The sequence below is a fragment of the Chiloscyllium punctatum genome, chromosome 2 (assembly GCF_047496795.1).
Source record: "Chiloscyllium punctatum isolate Juve2018m chromosome 2, sChiPun1.3, whole genome shotgun sequence".
Lineage (NCBI taxonomy): Eukaryota > Metazoa > Chordata > Chondrichthyes > Orectolobiformes > Hemiscylliidae > Chiloscyllium > Chiloscyllium punctatum.
Window position 1 is genome coordinate 144,284,257 of NC_092740.1, and position 19,736 is coordinate 144,303,992.

Here is a 19,736-nt window from a genome sequence, read left to right on the forward strand (position 1 = left end):
GGATGAAGGACCCGATACCCAGCATGAGCAAAACCAACGCAGTGTACAAAATCCCATGCAAGGACTGCAGCAAACACTAAATAGGACAAACAGGAAAATCGCTAATGATCCACATCCATGAATACCAACTAGCCATGAAACGACATGATCAGCTATCCTTAGTAGCCACACACGCAGATGACAAGCAACAGGAGTTTGACTGGGACAACACTACTATCATAGGATAAACCAAACAGAGGACAGCCAGGGAATTCCTAGAGGCATGACACGCATCCACAGATTTAATCAATAAGCACATTGACCTGGACCCAATATACCGACCATTGCAGCGGACAGCTGGAACTGACAACTGGAAGCGGCAGGTACAAATCACTATAAATGCCGGAGGAAACATCACAGAAGCGCTTCACAGGAGGCTCCCAAGCACTGAAGATGTCACCTAGACAGGGGACGAAATGTCTGCAACACAAACTCCCAGCTCGGCGAACAGAACCACAACAACGAGCACCCGAGCTACAAATCTACTCCCAAACATTGAAGTTGATTCTTAATTACCTTCAGAGCTGGCCTAGCAAGTCACTCAGTTCAAAAGCAATTAAGGCAACAATATTGGTCTTGCTGGCAATACCCAATCCCATAAAAGAATAAAATCTTGCATACAGGCATAGTGGGATGGTGTGTTCAATTCTAAGGATACAGAGAGGTGAAGATGGCCTAAGAAAGGAAATGTATCGTGTGTCACAGTCACATTAGTCACCTTATCATTCAGGATAAGGGCCATTTGTGACAAAAGGTGGAGATTTGATGATAACGACTCAAACATGAATTCTAAGAAAGAACAGAAATGGATTTGGAAGGAGACAACATATTTAAGGGGGAGGGAGACAGGTTGGAACCGAACAATAATTTGCAAGGATGCTGGGGCCAGGAATTTCAAGGAAAGGGATTCTGACGGAAGATTTAAAGGAGGATGATCCATTTGAGAGAGAACTGGTTACAATATTGACTAATCGGTGGCAAGGAATAGTAGTTGAATGATCAGCCATTTAGTGGGAAAAGACAGCAAGTTACACAGTCCTACAGCACAGAGACAGGCCCTTTGGCCCATGCCAAACTAAATGTCTGTCCACACTAACCCTATTTCCCTGCATTTGGTCCAGATCTTTCTAAACTTTTCCTATCCATGTATTTGTCCAAATGCCTTTTAAATGTTGTTAATTTACATGCCTCAACCACTTCTGCTGGCAGCTCATTCCACACGTGTACTACCCTCTGTGTAAAAACATTGCCCTGCAGTTCTTTATTCTTTCCCCACTAACCTTAAACTGACACCCTTTCATCCTAGATTCTCCAACCCTGGGAAAAAAGACTTTAGTGTATTCACCCTATCCATGCCAAATGATCTTATAGCCTTCTATGAGATTTCCCTCCTCTCCCCCACCCCCCACCACCCCAAACCTCCAAGGTTCTAAAGAAAAAAGTCCCAGTCTGTCCAACGTCTCCCTATAACTCAGACTGTTGAGTCCTGGCAACATCCTTGGAAATTTCTTCTGCACTTTTTCCAGTTTAATAATATTCTTCCTATAGCAAGGTGACAAAAATTGAACTCAACACTCCAAGTGCAGCCTCACCAACATCCTGTACAACTGCAACATAACTTCCTAATTTCTATACTCAATGGTCTGACTGATCAAGACCAGTATGCCTTTTTCACTGCCCTGTCTACTTGCGACACCACTTTTAGAGAACCGTGTACTAACTCCAAGGTCCCTCTGTTCCACTACACTCCTTAAGGCCCCATCATTCACCTTTGAACTCCTGCCTTAAATTTGACATTCCAAAACGCAAGAACTCACACTTATCTATATTAAATTCCATTGCCATTTGCTGGCCCACTTCCCCAGCTGATCAAGGTCCAACTGCAATTTCAGATAACCCTCCTCACTGTCCAATATACCTGCTATTCTAGTCTCATTTGCAAACTTACTAACCATGCCTTTTCAATGCTGTCAATGTACCTACATATAGTCAAGGAGGAGGAGAAAGTGAGGACTGCAGGTGCTGGAGATCAGAGTCAAAAGGTGTGACATTGGAAAAGCATAGCCGGACAGGTGGGGGGTGATGGTGATAGGTCAGAGCAGAGGGTGGAACAGATTGGTTGGAAGGATGCACAGGTAGGACAGTTCAAGAGGGGACTGCCGAGTTGGAAGGTTGAATCTGGAATAATGTGGGGGGAGGGGAGATGAGGAAACTGGTGAAATCAACATAGGTTCCATGTGGTTGAAAGGTCCCAAGGCGGAAGATGATGTGTTCTTCCTCCACTTGTCGGGTGGTGAGGATTTGGTGGTGGAGGCGGCCAAGGACTCACATGCTATTGGCAAAGAGGGAAGAGGAGTTGAAGAAGTGGTCAGCTACAGAGCACTAAACATCCTCAGTGTGTATGTCCCATACTAAAATGTTTCTCTGAAACGTTCCGCAAGTTGGCAACTGGTTGTACTTTTCCAGCATCACACATTTTGACACCCCCCCCCCCCCAACATATAGCCAAGATGAGTATATACAGGGGGCATCTCATGAGGGGGGAGACAAACTAGAGAAAGGTATGAGCACAAGGCCATGGCAAATGGAAACATTAAAGTTTGGCAAGGTAAGTTAATGGAAGGTTGAGACGCAGTGATAGAATTGTTGCCAATTTACTGACAAACATGCTCATTAATTCCTCATCTTGGTTTGTACAGGCAGGGGTGATGGACAAGAAAGAAGAGTACAAACAATGATTTACCATTAATAAATGATGAGATTATCTTTGTATTTGAGGATCATCCTGGAATGACAGCAAGTTTCAGCAGAAGAGAGCAGGACATAGTGTGTTTTACGTGGTTCAGCTCGATCTGGTAGTGGATGGCCACACTAGATTTTCACTATAGTCTTTCAAGTCATCGTCCCTTGAACTTGAGAAGCAAAATATAATCATGCTGTGTACAACCTTCCATTTGCTGAGAAGACATATACACTGGTTGCCAATCCAGAAGTGAGTTAGAAAGTTACCCTACACCGAGTTAGCAGATATGAAAATGGGCAGGGCAATAGGACTCAACTGATTTTGATGTTGCCTGCCAAGATTGGAAAGAAAATCAGTTCGGCCTTGTGCTTATTGTTATCATTCATTAAGCCATGCTGGGAACTGCATGGCAAAAAACAAAATTGGGCTTGGTAGAACTAAGTTGCCCTCACTGCAAGTAGTCCAATAATATACTCTGCTCATTTTCAAATACAGCAAAAAGTTTATTTCCTCCCCCTGGCTATGGGAAACCCGATCCCTCCTTTTATAAAGTTAAAATGGCTTGAAAAAGCATTGGGCTGCCATCTTGAAAAGGGATATATGTATGTAACCCAACAAAGTGGCTCGTTAGACCACTTCAGAGGGTACTAATATTCAACCACTCAATTAAAAAGGTGGCGTATTCCATTTTGTTAAAAGACAGTTAGACATCCACTTACACAGGTATACAATAACAAGCATTTACAGACCATTAACACATGAACAACAATTTTTACAGAAAAGCAGTAGGTGCTAAATGGCAAAATCTTAACAGCTGTTTTGTCAATTAACCTGTTTTATACTTAGGAATTAATGCAGACTAATAATCTCTCAAAACTCTCAACTGCTTCGAAATTACATTTGATCTTTACACCATATAATTAACTCCGGTTCAAGAATCACATCAGACTTTGTAGGCAAGATTGATGGCATATGTCTAATTCATGCAATCCCACACACCACCTCTCAAAGTCAATGGCCAAAGGGTGGAAGAAAAAGGTGTAGGGAAAGCATCACTGGCAAGGGAGTAGAATTGATGCACTTGAATAAAATTATGCATTGTTCATGGGAAGTAGGTTACTGATAAAGCCAGCAATTGTTGCTCATTTTTATTGTCTTCAAGGTGGTGGACGCTCACACCCCCACTGGCTTGTTGAATGAACATACTAATTGGTGCTAATCTTCTGCGTTTTCTCCATACTTCTGTACACTATTTCTATTCGAATAATCATCCAATTCTCTCCTGAACGTCCCAACTGAACCTGCCTCCACCACACTTTCAGACGATGCTTCTGTACCTTAGCTACATGCAGAATGAAAATGCTTTTCTTCACATTACCCTTGCTTCTTTTGCAGATCACTTTAAATCCAAGCTCTTTTGTTGTTGTTCCTTTTACAAACAAAAAAAACAGTTTCTTCCTATTTAGCTTATCCAACTTGTCTCAGTTTTGAAAACCTCTATCAGATCACCTCACAACCTGCTTCTCTCCAAGAGCAGTCCCACCTTATTCAATCTATCCTCATAAGTGAAGATCCTCATTCCTGGAACTATTCTTATAACTAGTTTCTGCACTCTTCAATGTGTTCACATCATTCCTGTAACGTGGCACCCAATGTGAATACAATACTCCAGTATTTACCAGAATGTTGCCCTGGTTTGGAGGATATTAGTTATGAGGAGAGATTGGACAAACTTGACTTGTTTTCACTTGAACATCGAAGGATGAGGGACGACCTAATAGATGTTTACAAAACTATGAGAGGGGTAGATAGAATGCATAGACAATGTCTTTTTCTCAGGATTGAAATGTCAATTACATGGGGACATAGGTTTAGGGTAAAAGGGGGTTAAGTTTAAAGGAGATGTGAGAGACAAGTTTTTTTTTTACATAATATTTGGCAAATGCCTGGTATATGCTGCCAGAGGTGGTGGTGGAGACAGCTACAATAGCATCATTGAAGAAGCATCTTGACAGATGCATGAATAGGCAGGGAATAGAGGGATATGGACGGTATAGAGACAAAATATTTTCAGCTTAGAAAGGCATCATGTGTCAGCTCAATCTTGGTGGGCCAAAGCTCCTGTCCCTTTGCTATACTGTTCTTTGTTATCGTTCGGTAAATCAGATAGAACGCCAGATAATACAAACGGTTTTGATCCTAAAGGTTCTCTGGGACAAGCGGTTTGAGAGAGTTGAGGTAATATGCCCATGACAAATACCTGGTATATGCATGTACACAAAAACTGTTAAATTAAAACCAACTATCAAGTTGCCAAAAAAGGTTTGTAAATCTGGGAACACTATTGACAGATTTTTTAAAAAAGTACAATGAAGCAAAATCAATGCCTAATCATAATAGAACCATTATGAAATGCAAAATCTTTTCATGCTTTTAATTGAAATCTGCTTTCCCAACTATTCAATTTTAATCTTCATATTCCAGTTTTTGCTAACAGTACACTTCTATTCGCATTTTACAAAACTACAAGATATCAGTCCTTTAAAACACTTACCAAAATCTACTCTTGTTAATATGCACTGCATTGGATGGTCAGTTGTATGCCTTGTAGTAGTGGCCCCACTTTCATAACAAGATGCGCACAGGTCGTAGTCGTAACAAATTAAGCACTTATATCTGCGACCTCGAAAATTTCCTTTTAAACATGCATCACAGCTGACACCTAGAAGACAAAGAGAGATCAGAGAAATGTTAATTTTCCAAAGAGGCCTTACCAACAGTTTGAACAGAAAGTTACAGTGGTGTTATAGTGACTAGCACCTGTAATTATAGCATATAATCAGTTTAAAACAAATACCCACCATGATTATTTTTGTTTTAAAATAGGAACTGTTCACACTTTCTCCATCCATCGGAATTTCAGAGGCATCTCAAAGAGCATGAGTGACATGGAAAGACAAAAATTGCTGGCCTTGCCGATGACACTCTTCTAATTAAAACTCTTCATATACAGTTTGTAAAATGTCCATTATGACTTACTCTTTAATTAGGGTATTAGTAGAGAAAACCAGAGATATTTTTCCAGCTTGCATTTTTACAAGTAGTTTTTTTAAAAAAGTAACTTGCATTAAAACTCCTTCTGACATAATGCAAACACCGAAAATATAAAGAATGTTGAGAGCTTTGGTTCGTAGTTTTGGTTTTAATTCTTCTGGACAATGGTGATAATGATCACTTTTGCCACTTGCCTCTGCCATTTATGTTTTAAGTGCATTCATACTGTCTAACATCAAACTACATGTCACAATATAACCGAGGGATTAGAGAACATTATCTCTTATGATCTCAAAAAAAGGTATCATTTGCGTAAATTTCTTTAATCTCTCTGTCTAAAACCAGGTACAAAACACTAAGTTGTCATGTTTTCTTTATGTGGAACAGGACCATTGTCATTACCAGTATGGAAGTATAAGAACTCTGCATACTGCTGCATGATGGAATACCTGACCAAGGTAAAAGCTATCTTGGCTCTCAGACTCTCGCTTTAGTGGAAAAATACTGCTGGAGATAAAGACTGAGGTTGTGTAACTATAATTTGATCAAATATATGGAGTATTCATAGGCTCATGTTGGGGTTACTTCTTGAGCTTGTTAGCTTCTCTGTCCTTGAGCAACAAAGAACAGAGGCGAAAGCTGCACTGGGCTTATCTTTATCTTGAATTATTGTAAAGTGTGAAATGTAAGAAAAGTTGTTTCTATCATTGTAAGAATATAGGCCGACTCTGTTCAGCTCGAGAAAGTACTCAGACAGTGACAACTGTGGCAGCCTCTCCATGAATTCACGAAAAATAAAGCTTCTTGAAACAAGACTCGGAATCTCACACTAAGTAATTTGCTCAACAACCAGATTCACCAATTTCATACAGTCTATCTAGATGTCACTGTTAAAAAAAAACACTACACCTTTGGGGCGGCACGATGGCTCAGTGGTTAGTACTGCTGCCTCACAGGGTATCACAATTCAGGGTGTTAATGCGCAAATTAACAAAACATGGAACTTCCCCATCTGGAAAGTAAAGTGGAATAGATGGTAGATCTTGTTATAAAAGTCAAAACGAGAACAAAAAGATGGCAAGGGCAGCTACTCAAACAGGAAGAGTTATCAAAGTATGTCTCAAGAACAGGTTGCAACATGGAATATTATACAACACTAACTGACAGAGATATTGTAGTAAATCAAGGCTGTAAAACAGCCATGTTTATGTTTCTACAATCAATAGTAATTTGTTTGAACAGACCAGTTGTCTCCTGCAGGTTGGTGCAGCTCTTGCTGGTTTTGGAAATTTCAAATGATATAAACTGTACATGGTCAACAAATTGTACTAAACTACATGTGCACAAATAAACCAGGGAAAAACAACATCCTAAATACTTGAAAAGAGGATTGCTCTGTATTATTGAGTTTTTTAAAAAGCTAACCAATAATGCTAAACTGGTGCATTATAAACCAGAAGTTGTCCAATATAATTTACTACCTTGACACATGCTGGTGATTTGAATTGGTATCTCTTATAAATTTGAAATATATCCACATCTGGCCAAGAATAAGTTCAGCAAACCACAACATCATTTAGTCCTCAAGTCCTTTCCAGTTCTTTTATCAGCAGCTTTCCAACAGATAATAAACTTATGCAGTTTGTCATTTTCATCCAAAAAAATCAATGCCACTTCACATCCTGCACAGATCAAAGCAGCAACATATTCACAATGGTTTATTTTAAGATTTATTTACAAAGGCAACTTTTTAAAATGAGAAACTAACAATAAAATGAACTGTATTGTCATATATAATTCAGCAAATAATCAATAATTACTACTTGATATTAATTCATAGAATCCCTACAGGCCATTTGGCCCAACAAGTCCACACCAATCCTCTAAAGAGTAACCCACCCAGACCCATTCCCCTACCCTATTGCTCTACATCTCCCCTGACTAATGCACCTAACTTACACATCCCTGAACACTATGGGCAATTTAGTATGGCCAATTCACCTAACCTGCACATCTTTGATCTGTAGGAGGAAACCGGAGCACCTAGAGATAACCCATGCAGACATGGGGAAAATGGGCAAACTCTAGACAGACAGTCGCCAGAGGCTGGAATCGAACCCGGGTCCCTGGCGCTGTAAGGCACCAGTGCTAACCACTGAGCATTAAGACGACAAGGCGCACAATACCTAATAGTAGGCTGTTAACAAATTATGGAACCATAATATTTCTAAATTGGATAATTTTGTTACAGATTTTCTTAAAATTTGCAATGTGCTGACGCTTAAGATTCTAAAATATTACAGCTATTATACAGATATTGAAACTATTATAGCAAATGTAGCAGCTTTTCGATGAAGAAAGGTACTAAGATTACACAAGTCAGGGTAACATGCAAAAGGTTCCAAATCAAGACATACTTTTATATCATAAAAGGAACATGTTTTGAGTCACACACTGATATCAGCTGGGTACAGGTAAACAGTAACTTAATAAAAACAGAAAACATCTCTGGATTCCTTAGCTTTCCTGCAAGCATTTCTGCCCTGAATAGCACTTAAATTGACACAAGATCCAAAGAAATTGAACTTCAACCAATTCTTTACCATGACTGAATTTAAAAAGGCCTTACTTACAGGGGGAAAAAACTTCAAAAAAAATTGAGCTTAAGATGTTATTTAAAATTCCAAATTAATTAAATAGCTGGGTATGTCAATGTGTTTCAACTTCCCCAAACAGCTTGGATATTTGGCTGCAGTTCTTAAATTAGAGAACTGCAATGTCTAAAATGTATGAAAACATTTGCAAACAAAAAACAGTTAAAATTCATCGGTGATGTCCAAAAACAGTTAATAGGAGGAAATCTCCTATGGCATTGGTGTATGCTCAGAACGGAGTACAGTTCCCTTTCGGCCTCACTGCAGCCAAAAGGATAGCAATTTTGCCCATTGTCAAAATACAACAAATTACAATAATCATGGTGACTTCAAATATGCAGGTGGCCTGGGAAAATGTGTTTGGTAACAGATCCCAAAAATTAGAATTCATAGAAAGTCTACGAGATGGTTTTTTGGAGCAACTTGTGGTCAGGTCCACTAGCAAACAGACCATTCTGCATTTAACAATGTGTAATGAGACAGATTTAATTAGGAAGTTGAAGGTAAAGAAACCCACAGGGGACAGCGACCCTAACAGAATTCACCCTGTAGTTTGAGGGAGAAAAGCTGGAATCAGATTGAACGGTACTGCAATTGTGTAAAGGCAATATCAACCCATGATCTTTGTATGGTATGATCTGCCTGTACTGCATGTAAAACACCTAGGTACATGTGACAATATCAATCAAAGCAAATGAGGGAGAAGCTGGCCAGAATTCATTGGAAGGATAGCGTAGCAGGGACAATAGTGGAATAGCATTAGCAAGAATTTCTTGGAGAAGGGGTTACAATCAACAGGCATGACAGAAATGCATCCAATGGAAGAAGAAACATATGAGGGGAGGATGAGGCAACCATGTTCCACATGGGAAGTCAGGGATAGTATAAAAGCAAAATAAAGAGCATACAATGTGGTGAAGGTTAGAGGGAAGCCAGAGGATTGATGAGCCTTTAAAAACCAGCAGAGGATAATTTTTTTAAAAACTGGTAATGTGAATGGGTGGAGTGGGGTGGGCAGGGGAAAGAGGATGGACGACAGGACCACATGATGGAATAGGAAGGCAAGTTGGCTAGTAATATAAAAGGACAATTGCAAGAGGTTTTTTTTGTATGTACATAGAAAGGTAGAAAGAGGCAAGGGTGGACATTAAAATGCTGGAAAATGAGGCTGCTGAAATTGTAACGGGGATCAAAGAAATGACAGAGGAATAGAATAGGTACTTCGAATCAGTCTTCACGGTGAAAGACATCAGCAGCATACCAGAGCTTCAAGAGAGAGTCATGAGGCAGAGGTGAGGGTAGCAGCCATCACTAAAGATGTGCTGGGGAAGCTGAAAGATCTAAATGTGGATAAAATCACCCATATCAGATGGACTACACCCCAGGGCTCTGAAGGAGATTGTGAAGGCAGTGGTGGCGATCTTTTAGAAAATTGCTGGAGTCAAGATGGACCCAGAGGACTGGAAAACAGCTAATGTAACACCTCTGTTTAAGAAGGGAGGGCGACAGAAGATAGGAAATTAAAAAGGACAGTTAGCTTGACGTTTGGTAAGATTTTAGAGTCCATTAGTAAGTACGAGATTGTGCCATACTTGGAAGTGCATAGTAAAATAAGGCTAAGTCAACATAGATTTGTCAAGGAGAAGTTATGCTTGACAAATTTTATTTCTTTGACAAGGTAATGAACAAATTAGACAAAGGACAGCCAGTGAACATGATCTATTTAGATTTCCAGAAGGCCTCTGATAAGGTGCCACACGGTGTTAGAGACAAGGTATAGTATAGATAAAGGATTGGTTAACTAGAAGGAAACAGAGATTGGGAGATAAAAGGGTCTTTTTTCAGGGTGGCAGCTGGTGACTACTGGAGTTTCACAGGAGTTAGTATTTACAATTATCATGGCATACGTTAACAATCTGGATGAAAAAAGCCTGCTGACATTGTGCTCAGTTTGAAGATGATACAAACATAGGTGGTGGAACAGATAGTGTTGACAAAGTAGGACGCTGCAGAGGGACTTGGAAAAGTTAGGATAGTAGACAAAGTGGCAGATAGAATAGAATGTAAGAAAATGTAGGTTATGCACTTTGATCAGAAGAATAGAGCCGGAGACTATTTTCTAAATGGGGAAAGGTTTCAGAAATCTGAAGCAGAAAGGGGACGTACAAGTCCTAGTTCAGGATTCTCTTAAGGTTTACATACAGGTTCAGTTGGTAGTTAGGAAAGCAAATGCGATGTGAGCATTCATTTCAAGAGGGCTAGAATACATGAGTAGCGTGGTAATACTGAAGCTGTACAAGGTGCTGGTCAGACCACATTTGGAATATTGAGAGCATTTCTGATACCGTATCTAAGGAAGGATGGGCTGACATTGGATGGGGTCCAGAGGAGGTTTACAAGAATGAAGCTGGGAATGATAGGCTTGTCCAATGAGGAGGGGTTGAAGACCCCAGGTCTGTATAGAATAGAGTTTAGAAGAATGAGGTGTGATCACATTGAAATTTGAGAGGCCTGGATAGAGTAGATGTTGAAAAGATGTTTCCACTAGTCGGACAGACTTGGACCAGAAGGAATAGCCTCAGAGCGAAGAGGAGGAATTTCTTCAGCCAGAGGGTGGTAAAAATGTGGATTGTATTGCTGCTGAAGACTATGGAGGCAAAGTCATTGAGTGTGTTTAAGACAGTGGTGGAAAGGTTCTTGATTACTAAGTGGATGAACAGTTACAGGGAGAAGGCAGGAGAATGGAGTTTAGAAACATATCAGCCATGATCAAATGATGGAGCAGAGGGCAAAGGGCCTTGTCCCGCTCCTACATTTTGTGACAAATGTAGTGATCAATGTACCTATGTTTCTTGAAGGAGGAAAGTACAACTGAACTTCTCAGGTATGTCTGGAGTATTGTTTATATTTTAAAATGACATGAAAAATGTGTTTTCTTCCCCCCCCAAAAGTCATTATCCTTAGTTATTTACAAGAGACTGCCTTTAACAATAGAAAACCTCAAATCAAAACAAAAGGTCATCTTAATCATTTCTATTCTAAAATGAAGCTTGGGTAATTTAACTGTTTCTCCTGCCCTCCGACACACAAAACAGGCTACTCAGCACAGTAGACTGCGGTCATTTTTAATTAATCAATTCACACAATAAAATGAATAAGCAAAGAGGAGGTCCATTCTCAATGGAAAGAAAATCAACTGAGATTGGGTTCTTTAAAAATCAAAATCACTTTTTCTAATAGCTGCTAGTTGCCAGAGGAATCTGACATTCCCAAAACAAAACAGCAAATAGACTCTCAACTATTATCCAAATGAAAGGGAAAAATGCTAGGATTGGCAAAAATCACGATTTTAAAAGAATCATAAAAGATAAAACAAAAATGGCAAAGCAGAAGCTAAAAAGTCAGATATCCAATTATTGATTTACTTGGAGTTGATATATTCTCTAACTTTTTATGTCAACCTTTAGGGCCCTGCTCAGATGTGTTCCTTTTACACCACTCACATATGCTAATAGTGGAGCAAACAGGCTCACTTTACTCCTCAGCCTTCTGTGCTTATGTTTGGTATATGACCATCATATTAATTGTTTAAAAAAAATCTGTCAACTCAATCATTGCAACAAGAATCATAACCAGCAGTATGGATAGAGTTTTGTATAATGAACATGAAACTAGGAATAGGGGCTAAGCTTGGCAACTTTTCAGCTTGGAAACTGTAAACAATAGGATTTCACAGGTTTTGGTGCTAGAGCATTATTTGCAATCTCTAATAACTGCGTAGAGTGTATTATAGTCAAAATGACGACATAAAAATAGGTCAAAGGTCATTTGCTGAAAGCAAGAGCACAAGGCTTCAGATTTCATTTAAAAATAAAAAGTTTACGACATAAAAGGAAAGATAATAAAACAAAGCTAAATATAGGACTGTTTAGAAAACAATTCTTAAAACAACTTTTCACCTACTGCTCAACACCATCACTTTATAACATTAAATCCAAAGAGATAACACTTCTTTCTCAACCTTTAATTTCAACTCAACTAATTCTTCCTTGTTAAATTGTGAAGTCTTCTTGCAATGATACACAAAACTGAAATTTTAAGCTTTCCCACCTTTTAACCAGTCTGTCAATTTCTAGCCAAACACTCCTACTCTGGAAGTTAGTCTAACTTTCTGCTAACTTTTACTCAGAATTGCTCTATATATTTTCTTTCCTAGAAGGTTATTGTGCTAAGAATCTAGGCTACAGGTCACTGAGTTGACAAAGCTTCTCAATCTGCAAACCTATTAGTTCCTTTAGTATCTTTTCTCTAGAAGGACAAGGGCAGCAGAAGCATGGGAACAGCACCACCTGCGTGTTCTGCTCCAAGCAACTCTCTACCCTGACTTGGAAATATATCCTGTTATTTTGCTGTCACTGGGTCAAAATCCTAGAACTCGCCAGCAGTATTGTAGTGCACCTGAACCGCATGGACTGCCAACTATTCAAGAAGGCACTACCACCTCACTTCAACTTTAATCTCCCAAACCTCCCTCCTCTTTTGCTAATCTTTTGCCCTTAAAATTTCTTCTATTTTTGTGATGCCTTTTGCGCCTTCTATGCTGGTCTACACTATCCTTACTTTCCTCTCAACTTTAGTGGAGTTCCATGCTCGATTTTCCAATCTCAAGGAACAGTTCCCAAATGGAGACAATGCTGGCAGTTTGCAGTCTGGGCTGCTGCATGCTCACCTATTTACTTTAACACTGTAGAACAAAAACAATCTGCTGCTGGGGTTTGAATTTCTTTAGTGCCATTATTTTCTTATTTATGTTTTTAATCATGCTAATTCTGGCAAATCCCTAACCAAGTTTCCTTGGGATGTCTGGCATTCCTCTACTGTAAATATTCACAGAAAGTAATTATTCAACTTTTCTTACTTTGAATGACAATATCACTGATAACAGTTTTTAAACAGTACACAACAATCCTCCCTCCCTCATTCCCGAATGTGATCATAGAAATTGTTGACTTTTCTGTTCCTTGCAAGTTTCTTTTCATACTACGCCATCAATTTTTTTTTGGTCACCTATTGTTGTTCCTTGTATCTTTCCCATTCAATCGGATCCATTCTATTGTTGCAAGCCTTTTGTTTTATCCCTACATTGTCTACTGAACCATGACTAAAGAAATCCTAATTACCCAGATCAAGTCAATAAAATGGCTTCTGCATGCCCAGAATTGTTATTGGAGGACAAATCCCAAAATATTACATTAGACTGGCACATTTTGTAATCTAGGAAGTTGCTCAAATCAACGAAGGGTTCTGTTCACTACAAAGACATTTAAGGGGCATCATTTCATCAAATGAGCAGCAATTGTGATTCACAAGGAAGGGGCGTTCTGATCCCTGCAAACAAAATAAGAAGGCTCCCTTCCTACCTAGCCTGCCATCTCTTATTTACTCCATCACATGCCCTGGCACAGGCAATATAATCCACTCAGCCTCAACTCTTTACCTCGTAGACTGTTAAAATGGGGTTAAAAATTGCCAGCATCAATGTGCGTAGCATCAAATCGGCTACGCGATGTGTTTCTACAATGGACTTCCTGGTCAATATTAAAGCCGACATCCTGTTTCTGCAGGAGTGAGAGATACTGCACCTCAGCAGCTACAGGAGATAGTCGAGCTTGTGGGCCCATGGGCTGTCAGTTTGGTTGGGGGGCAACGATAGCCATGCCTCCGGCCTAGGTATCCTGTTGCGAGAAGGCAACCTCACCATCTCCAAGGTTAAGGAGGTGGTGGGTGAACGCCTCCTTGTCACCGACATCATGTACATGAATGCTCCCCTGAGACTGAATAATGTGTACAGTGGGTAAGAGTGAACGGTTGGCCGTCCTGCAGCAGCTTCCACTGTTGCTGGTTATGTCCAGGCCGGAGACTTCAACTGTATCATTGATGCAGATGGACGATCCGGCGGGTGGGGGTGGGAGGAGGAAACAGTAAACTGGACGCCACGTCCAGAGCCCTGATGGACACGGTAAAAGATGCCAAGCTGCACGATGTCTTCAGCACCCCTGCAGACGGAGCGCAGCGTAGATACACCTGGTCATGGGCAGACAGGTCTATCCGCTCAAGGATAGATTACCTGTTTGTGTCCCGAACGCTCTCGGTCAGATCCACTGACGTCAAGCCGGTGTTCTTCTCTGACCACTGCCTCCTGCTGGCTGACTGTCACCTACAGGACGAGCAGCGGGCTGGTAAGGGAACGTGGAAACTGAACACAAAGCTGTTGACCCCGGGAAACATTGAGGATCTCAAGAGGGACTACGCAGGTTGGAGAACCATGAAGTCCCTCCGAGTCTCCAGCAGACTGGTGGGAAACAGTAAAAGGGAACATCAAGAAGTTCTTCATCCTCAAAAGGTGTTCAGGAGGCGAGAGAGAAGCGGGGAAAATTGTCCCAGCTCCAGGAAAGCATGCGGAACCTGCTCCTGCTGCAGACGATGGGGGGGGGGGGGGGTCAATGTCACGGAGGCCCTCAAGGAAGTGAAGGGCCAGCAAACCTCGCTCTTTGCCTCGGAGGCTCCAAGATAATCTTCCGGTCCAGAGTCCGCTCAGTGGAGCGGGACAAGACGTGCTCACGTTGCTTCTTCCAGAAGGTGCACAAAGAGAGCTCCGTGCTCAGCAGCCTGAAGGAAGAAGATGGCTCCATAACGTCATGAGGATCAGTAAATCCTTCTATGCCAGTCTGTATGACGTGAAGCCGACCGACAACGCGGCCTCCCAGTCATTCCTGTCCTCTATCAGGGAGGTCTTAGACGACAGAACACGCGAGAGGCTGGACCAGCCGCTATCTCTGGATGAGCTAACCCAGGCCCTCGAGTCCTTCGAAAAGAGTAAAACTCCCGGAAGCGACGGCTTACCGGTCGAGCTCTATTCCGCTCTGTAGGACTTGATTGGCCAGGACCTGCTGGAGGTGTATGTCAGTATGCTTCGGACAGGTACCATGAATGAATCCATGAGGAAAGGCACTATCACCCTCATCTACAAGCGGAAGGGGGAGAGGGAGGAACTCAAAAATTGGAGACTAATCTCACTGTTGAATGCAGATTTCAAAATTCTGTCAAAAGGGAATCACCAACCGGGTCAGGTCTGCTCTGGGTTCAGTGATTCACCCTGACCATACCTGTGCTGTACCAGGCAGGAAGATTGCTGAGAGTCTCGCACTCCTCAGGGATACGATCGCCTACATGCAGGACAGAGGGTTGGGCACCTGCCTGATCAGCCTGGACCAGGAGAAAGCCTTTGACAGGATATCACACAGGTATACGAGAGATGTTCTCTCCAAAATGGGCTTTGGGGAGGGAATCTGCAATTGGATCAGACTGCTCTACACCAACATTGTCAGTACAGTCTCAAATCAATGGGTGGGAATCAGATAGCGTCCCAGTCAGATCTGGAGTCAGGCAGTGCTGCCCTCTCTCTCCTGCCTTGTTTGTGTGCTGCATAGAGCCATTTGCTGAGTCCATCAGGAAGGATGCGAGCCTGATAGGGGTGACTATTCCTGGCAGTGGGAGCCTGCAGGTTAAGGTCTCCCTGTACATGGATGACATCGCCATTTTCTGCAGGGACTCATGTGCATATGTGACCAGTTTGAACGGGCCTCGGGGGCCAAGGTAAACCTAGGCAAGAGCGAGGCCATGCTCTTCGGGAACTGGGCTGACCAATCCTCGATCCCCTTCACCGTCAGGACCGACCACTTGAAGGTGCTGGGTATTTGGTTCGGGGAGTGCTGGGGCATACGCCAAGGTCTTGGAAGGAGTGTATCAACAAAGTGAGGCAGAAACTGGGCAGATGGAAGCTCCGGTCGCTTTCCATTGCGGGAAAAAACCTGGTCATCAGGTGTGAGGCACTGTCATTGCTATTATACATGGCACAGGTCTGGCCTATTCCCAGAACCTGTGCCGCTGCAGTCACCCAGGCCATCTTCCAGTTTATATGGAGGTCAAAGATGGACCAGGTCCGAAGGGACTCGCTGTACAAAGATCTGGGCAACGGGGGAAAAAAATACACCCAATACCACCCTCACCCTGATGGCCACCTGTGTGTGGCTGCATCAAGCTGTGCGTGGATCCCCAGTACGCAAACACCAAGTGTCACTACATACTGAGGTTCTACCTGTCCCTGATGTTGCGAAGGATGGGCCTGGCCTTGCTGCCGCAGAACGCTCCGAGTAGTTGGACCATTCTGTATCACCTGTCCTTGGTGGAGAAGTTTATGAAGAAAAACACCTTTGACCACAAGTCCATCAGGAAGTGGTCAGCACGTAGTGCCCTTGAGACCCTTCGGGAAAAGGAGAGGGCGGATCCTATCGAGCGGTTCCCTGAGCAGACTGTCAAAGCCATTTGGCAGAATGCTTCATCGCCAGAACTTTCCAACAAGCACTAAGACATGGCTTGGCTGGTGGTGGGAAGGGCTCTGCCTGAGAAATCCTTTATGCACGCCGGGACTCTCAGCCGCACCGCACGGCTGTGGGGGGAGCGAGACTGTCATACACCTCCTTCTGGAATGTGCCTACGCAGAAGAAGTCTAGAGAGGAACAGAACATAGAACATTACAGCATAGAACAGGCCCTTCATCCCACGATGTTGTGCCGACCACTGATCCTCATGTATGCACCCTCAAATTTCTGTGACCATATGCATGTCCAGTAGTCTCTTAAATGTCCCCAATGACCTTGCTTCCACAACTGCTGCTGGCAACACATTTCATGCTCTCACAACTCTCTGTGTAAAGGACCCGCCTCTGACATCCCCTCTATACCCTCCTCCAACCAGCTTAAAACTATGACCCCTCGTGTTAGTCATTTCTGCCCTGGGAAATAGTCTCTGGCTATCGACTCTATCTATACCTCTGATTGTTTTGTATACCTCAATTAGGTCCCTTCTCCTCCTCCTTTTCTCCAATGATAAAAGTCAGAGCTCAGTCAACCTCTCTTCACAAGATAAGCCCTCCAGTCCAGGCAGCATCCTGGTAAACCTCCTCTGAACCCTCTCCAAAGCATCCACATCTTTCCTATAATAGGGCAACCAGAACTGGACGCAGTATTCCAAGTGCGGTCTAACCAAAGTTTTATAGAGCTGCAACACAGTAGTGTTTGTCGAGGCTCATCCCGAGCAGCGCCGTGACGCGGGACTTCGTGCTCTACGGCCTGTTCCCCGGGACGCACACAGAGATGAACATCAACTGCGCCTGGAGGATCATCAACTCTGTGAAGGACGCTCTCTGGGCGGTCCGAAGGAGTTGACCCCGACTGAGTGTTGCAGACTGGCATATTCCAAGGTCCAGGACTATGTGTTGAGGGACGCGCTGAAGCTTGGGGCAACTGCCTAAAGAAGAACAGGGGGCCCGCGCAGTCATTTGGGCTCTGGTGATGCCTCAGCTAAAAATGTAACCGTACAGACCTGTAAATAGGAATGATTACTCTGTTTCTGCATGCAAAGAAATGGAATGTTTACATATGTATGGCATGTCCATTTGTATAGATCAAAAGTATTTTATGAATAAAGTACATTTTTGAAATAAAAAAATCCTCTTTTGCCAGTAGCTATTTCACTACTTCTTTTAACTTCCCACCAACACTCCTCTAAGCTGCATGCATGTGCAGCCACGACAAGTGCCCACGCACAGAAAAGGCTTGAGGCAGGTACTTTCAGTAACATAGACTGTCAAACATCGATCTTGGAGTTCCTTGTGTAATAAATAGAAATTAGTAAAAATGCTGCTACCTACCCATCCACTCCCAACAATTACATTTTACTGTCCACCTTGGACTTGCCAAAATGGAGGTAGGTAAATAAAGTTAATCAGTAATCTAACTGAAAGACCTCAGATAGCAAAAACAGAGTTAAGTAGTAAAGGAATGGGAGTTGAAGATTAGGTAGAAACAAATAGAAAACCTTTTTACAAATATGAATGAGACAATTAGCACAGAAAGAAAATTAAAGACACCAAACATAAGGGCAGGTGATAAAAGCAGAGAACTGTTACATTTAGATCAGAGGATATTTTGCTCGAGCACCAAGTTTGTCTCATTAAGGAATACTTCGTGTGTAACATCTATTGGAATAAAACATCTCAACTTTTGTTTTATCATGAGCAATATCAAAGTTTTACTTAATTTATAGTGTTGGTCTGCTCACTCTTACAAGAAAATCCAGGTTCCCTCCCTTGCATCTGCTCCCAAATAATGATTCATAAGTTTCAAAATGTTGCTGGGCCAGAAAGTAATTTTCTTTAAATTCTGTTGTAGGAATGGATAAAGCAACACCTATGCCTAAATGATCTCAAGAAAGTGGTGACGCAGTGTCTTTTTGAACCACTGCAGTCCATGCAGTGAAGGGACTCCCAAAGTGCTGCTAGGTAGTCCCAGGGTTTTGACCTAGCAATGTCAATGAAATGTCAGTACTAGTAAAGCCAGTAGGTAACTTTGAAATGAGCCTGGAGATGGTGATAGGTTACCTGTCTATTATGCTTGTCCTTCTAGTTGGTAGAGACCACAGGCTTGGGAGATTCGGCAGAAGTCTTGGCAAGTAACTGCAGTATGTTGCTGGAAAAGCACATCAGGTCAGGCAGCATCCAAGGAGCAGGATACTCCTTGGATGCTGCCTGACCTGCTGTGCTTCTCCAGCAACACACTCTTGACTCTGATCTCCAACATCTGCAGTCCTCACCTTCTCCAAGTAACTGCAGTGTAACTTGTAAAGGGTACAAATACTGAAACTATACAGTACCAGTGGTGAAGGGATATATTATTTTAGGTAATGGGTGGAGTGCTGATCACTTGAGCCTTATTCTGGATGATGCTTATGTTTTGGAGCATTGTTGAGGTATTCTCCTCCACTTAAGTGACAAAATGTCAAAAAAACTTTAACAAGATTGGAAATTTTTGTTGCTGACTGTAACTGGAGAATGAAAACAACATGCTGTGATATTTAAAAAGAAAACAGCTAATATCGCTACACAGACTAAATACACACTAACAGGAATTTATAAACAAGTTTGTGCATGAAAAGTGGACAAAGTGGCTTTTGCAGCTTAAAAATTCGAAAACAAAAGTGCTCAAAAACATCAAAACTGCAATGCATATTGCTGATCCAAAAGTTAGTTTCACTAAATTTGCAAATATTCTCATTTTTATTTCTCAGAATAAATTGTTCAAAGTTGTCCCAGACCAATAGGTTTTTTTCAGACAAAATTACGCCAT

The 19,736-nt window shown here is 41.9% G+C and overlaps 1 protein-coding gene across 2 annotated transcripts in view; it reads right to left on the reverse strand.

The window, feature by feature from the left end:
• kcmf1 (potassium channel modulatory factor 1) overlaps positions 1 to 19,736 on the reverse strand; it is a 125,450-nt gene that overhangs the window by 58,116 nt on the left and 47,598 nt on the right. For both annotated transcript variants that reach the window (XM_072589333.1, XM_072589342.1), the window contains one exon: positions 5,337 to 5,504. In XM_072589333.1, coding sequence (XP_072445434.1) covers positions 5,337 to 5,504 — 168 coding nt within the window. The remainder of the gene's footprint in view (positions 1 to 5,336; positions 5,505 to 19,736) is intronic.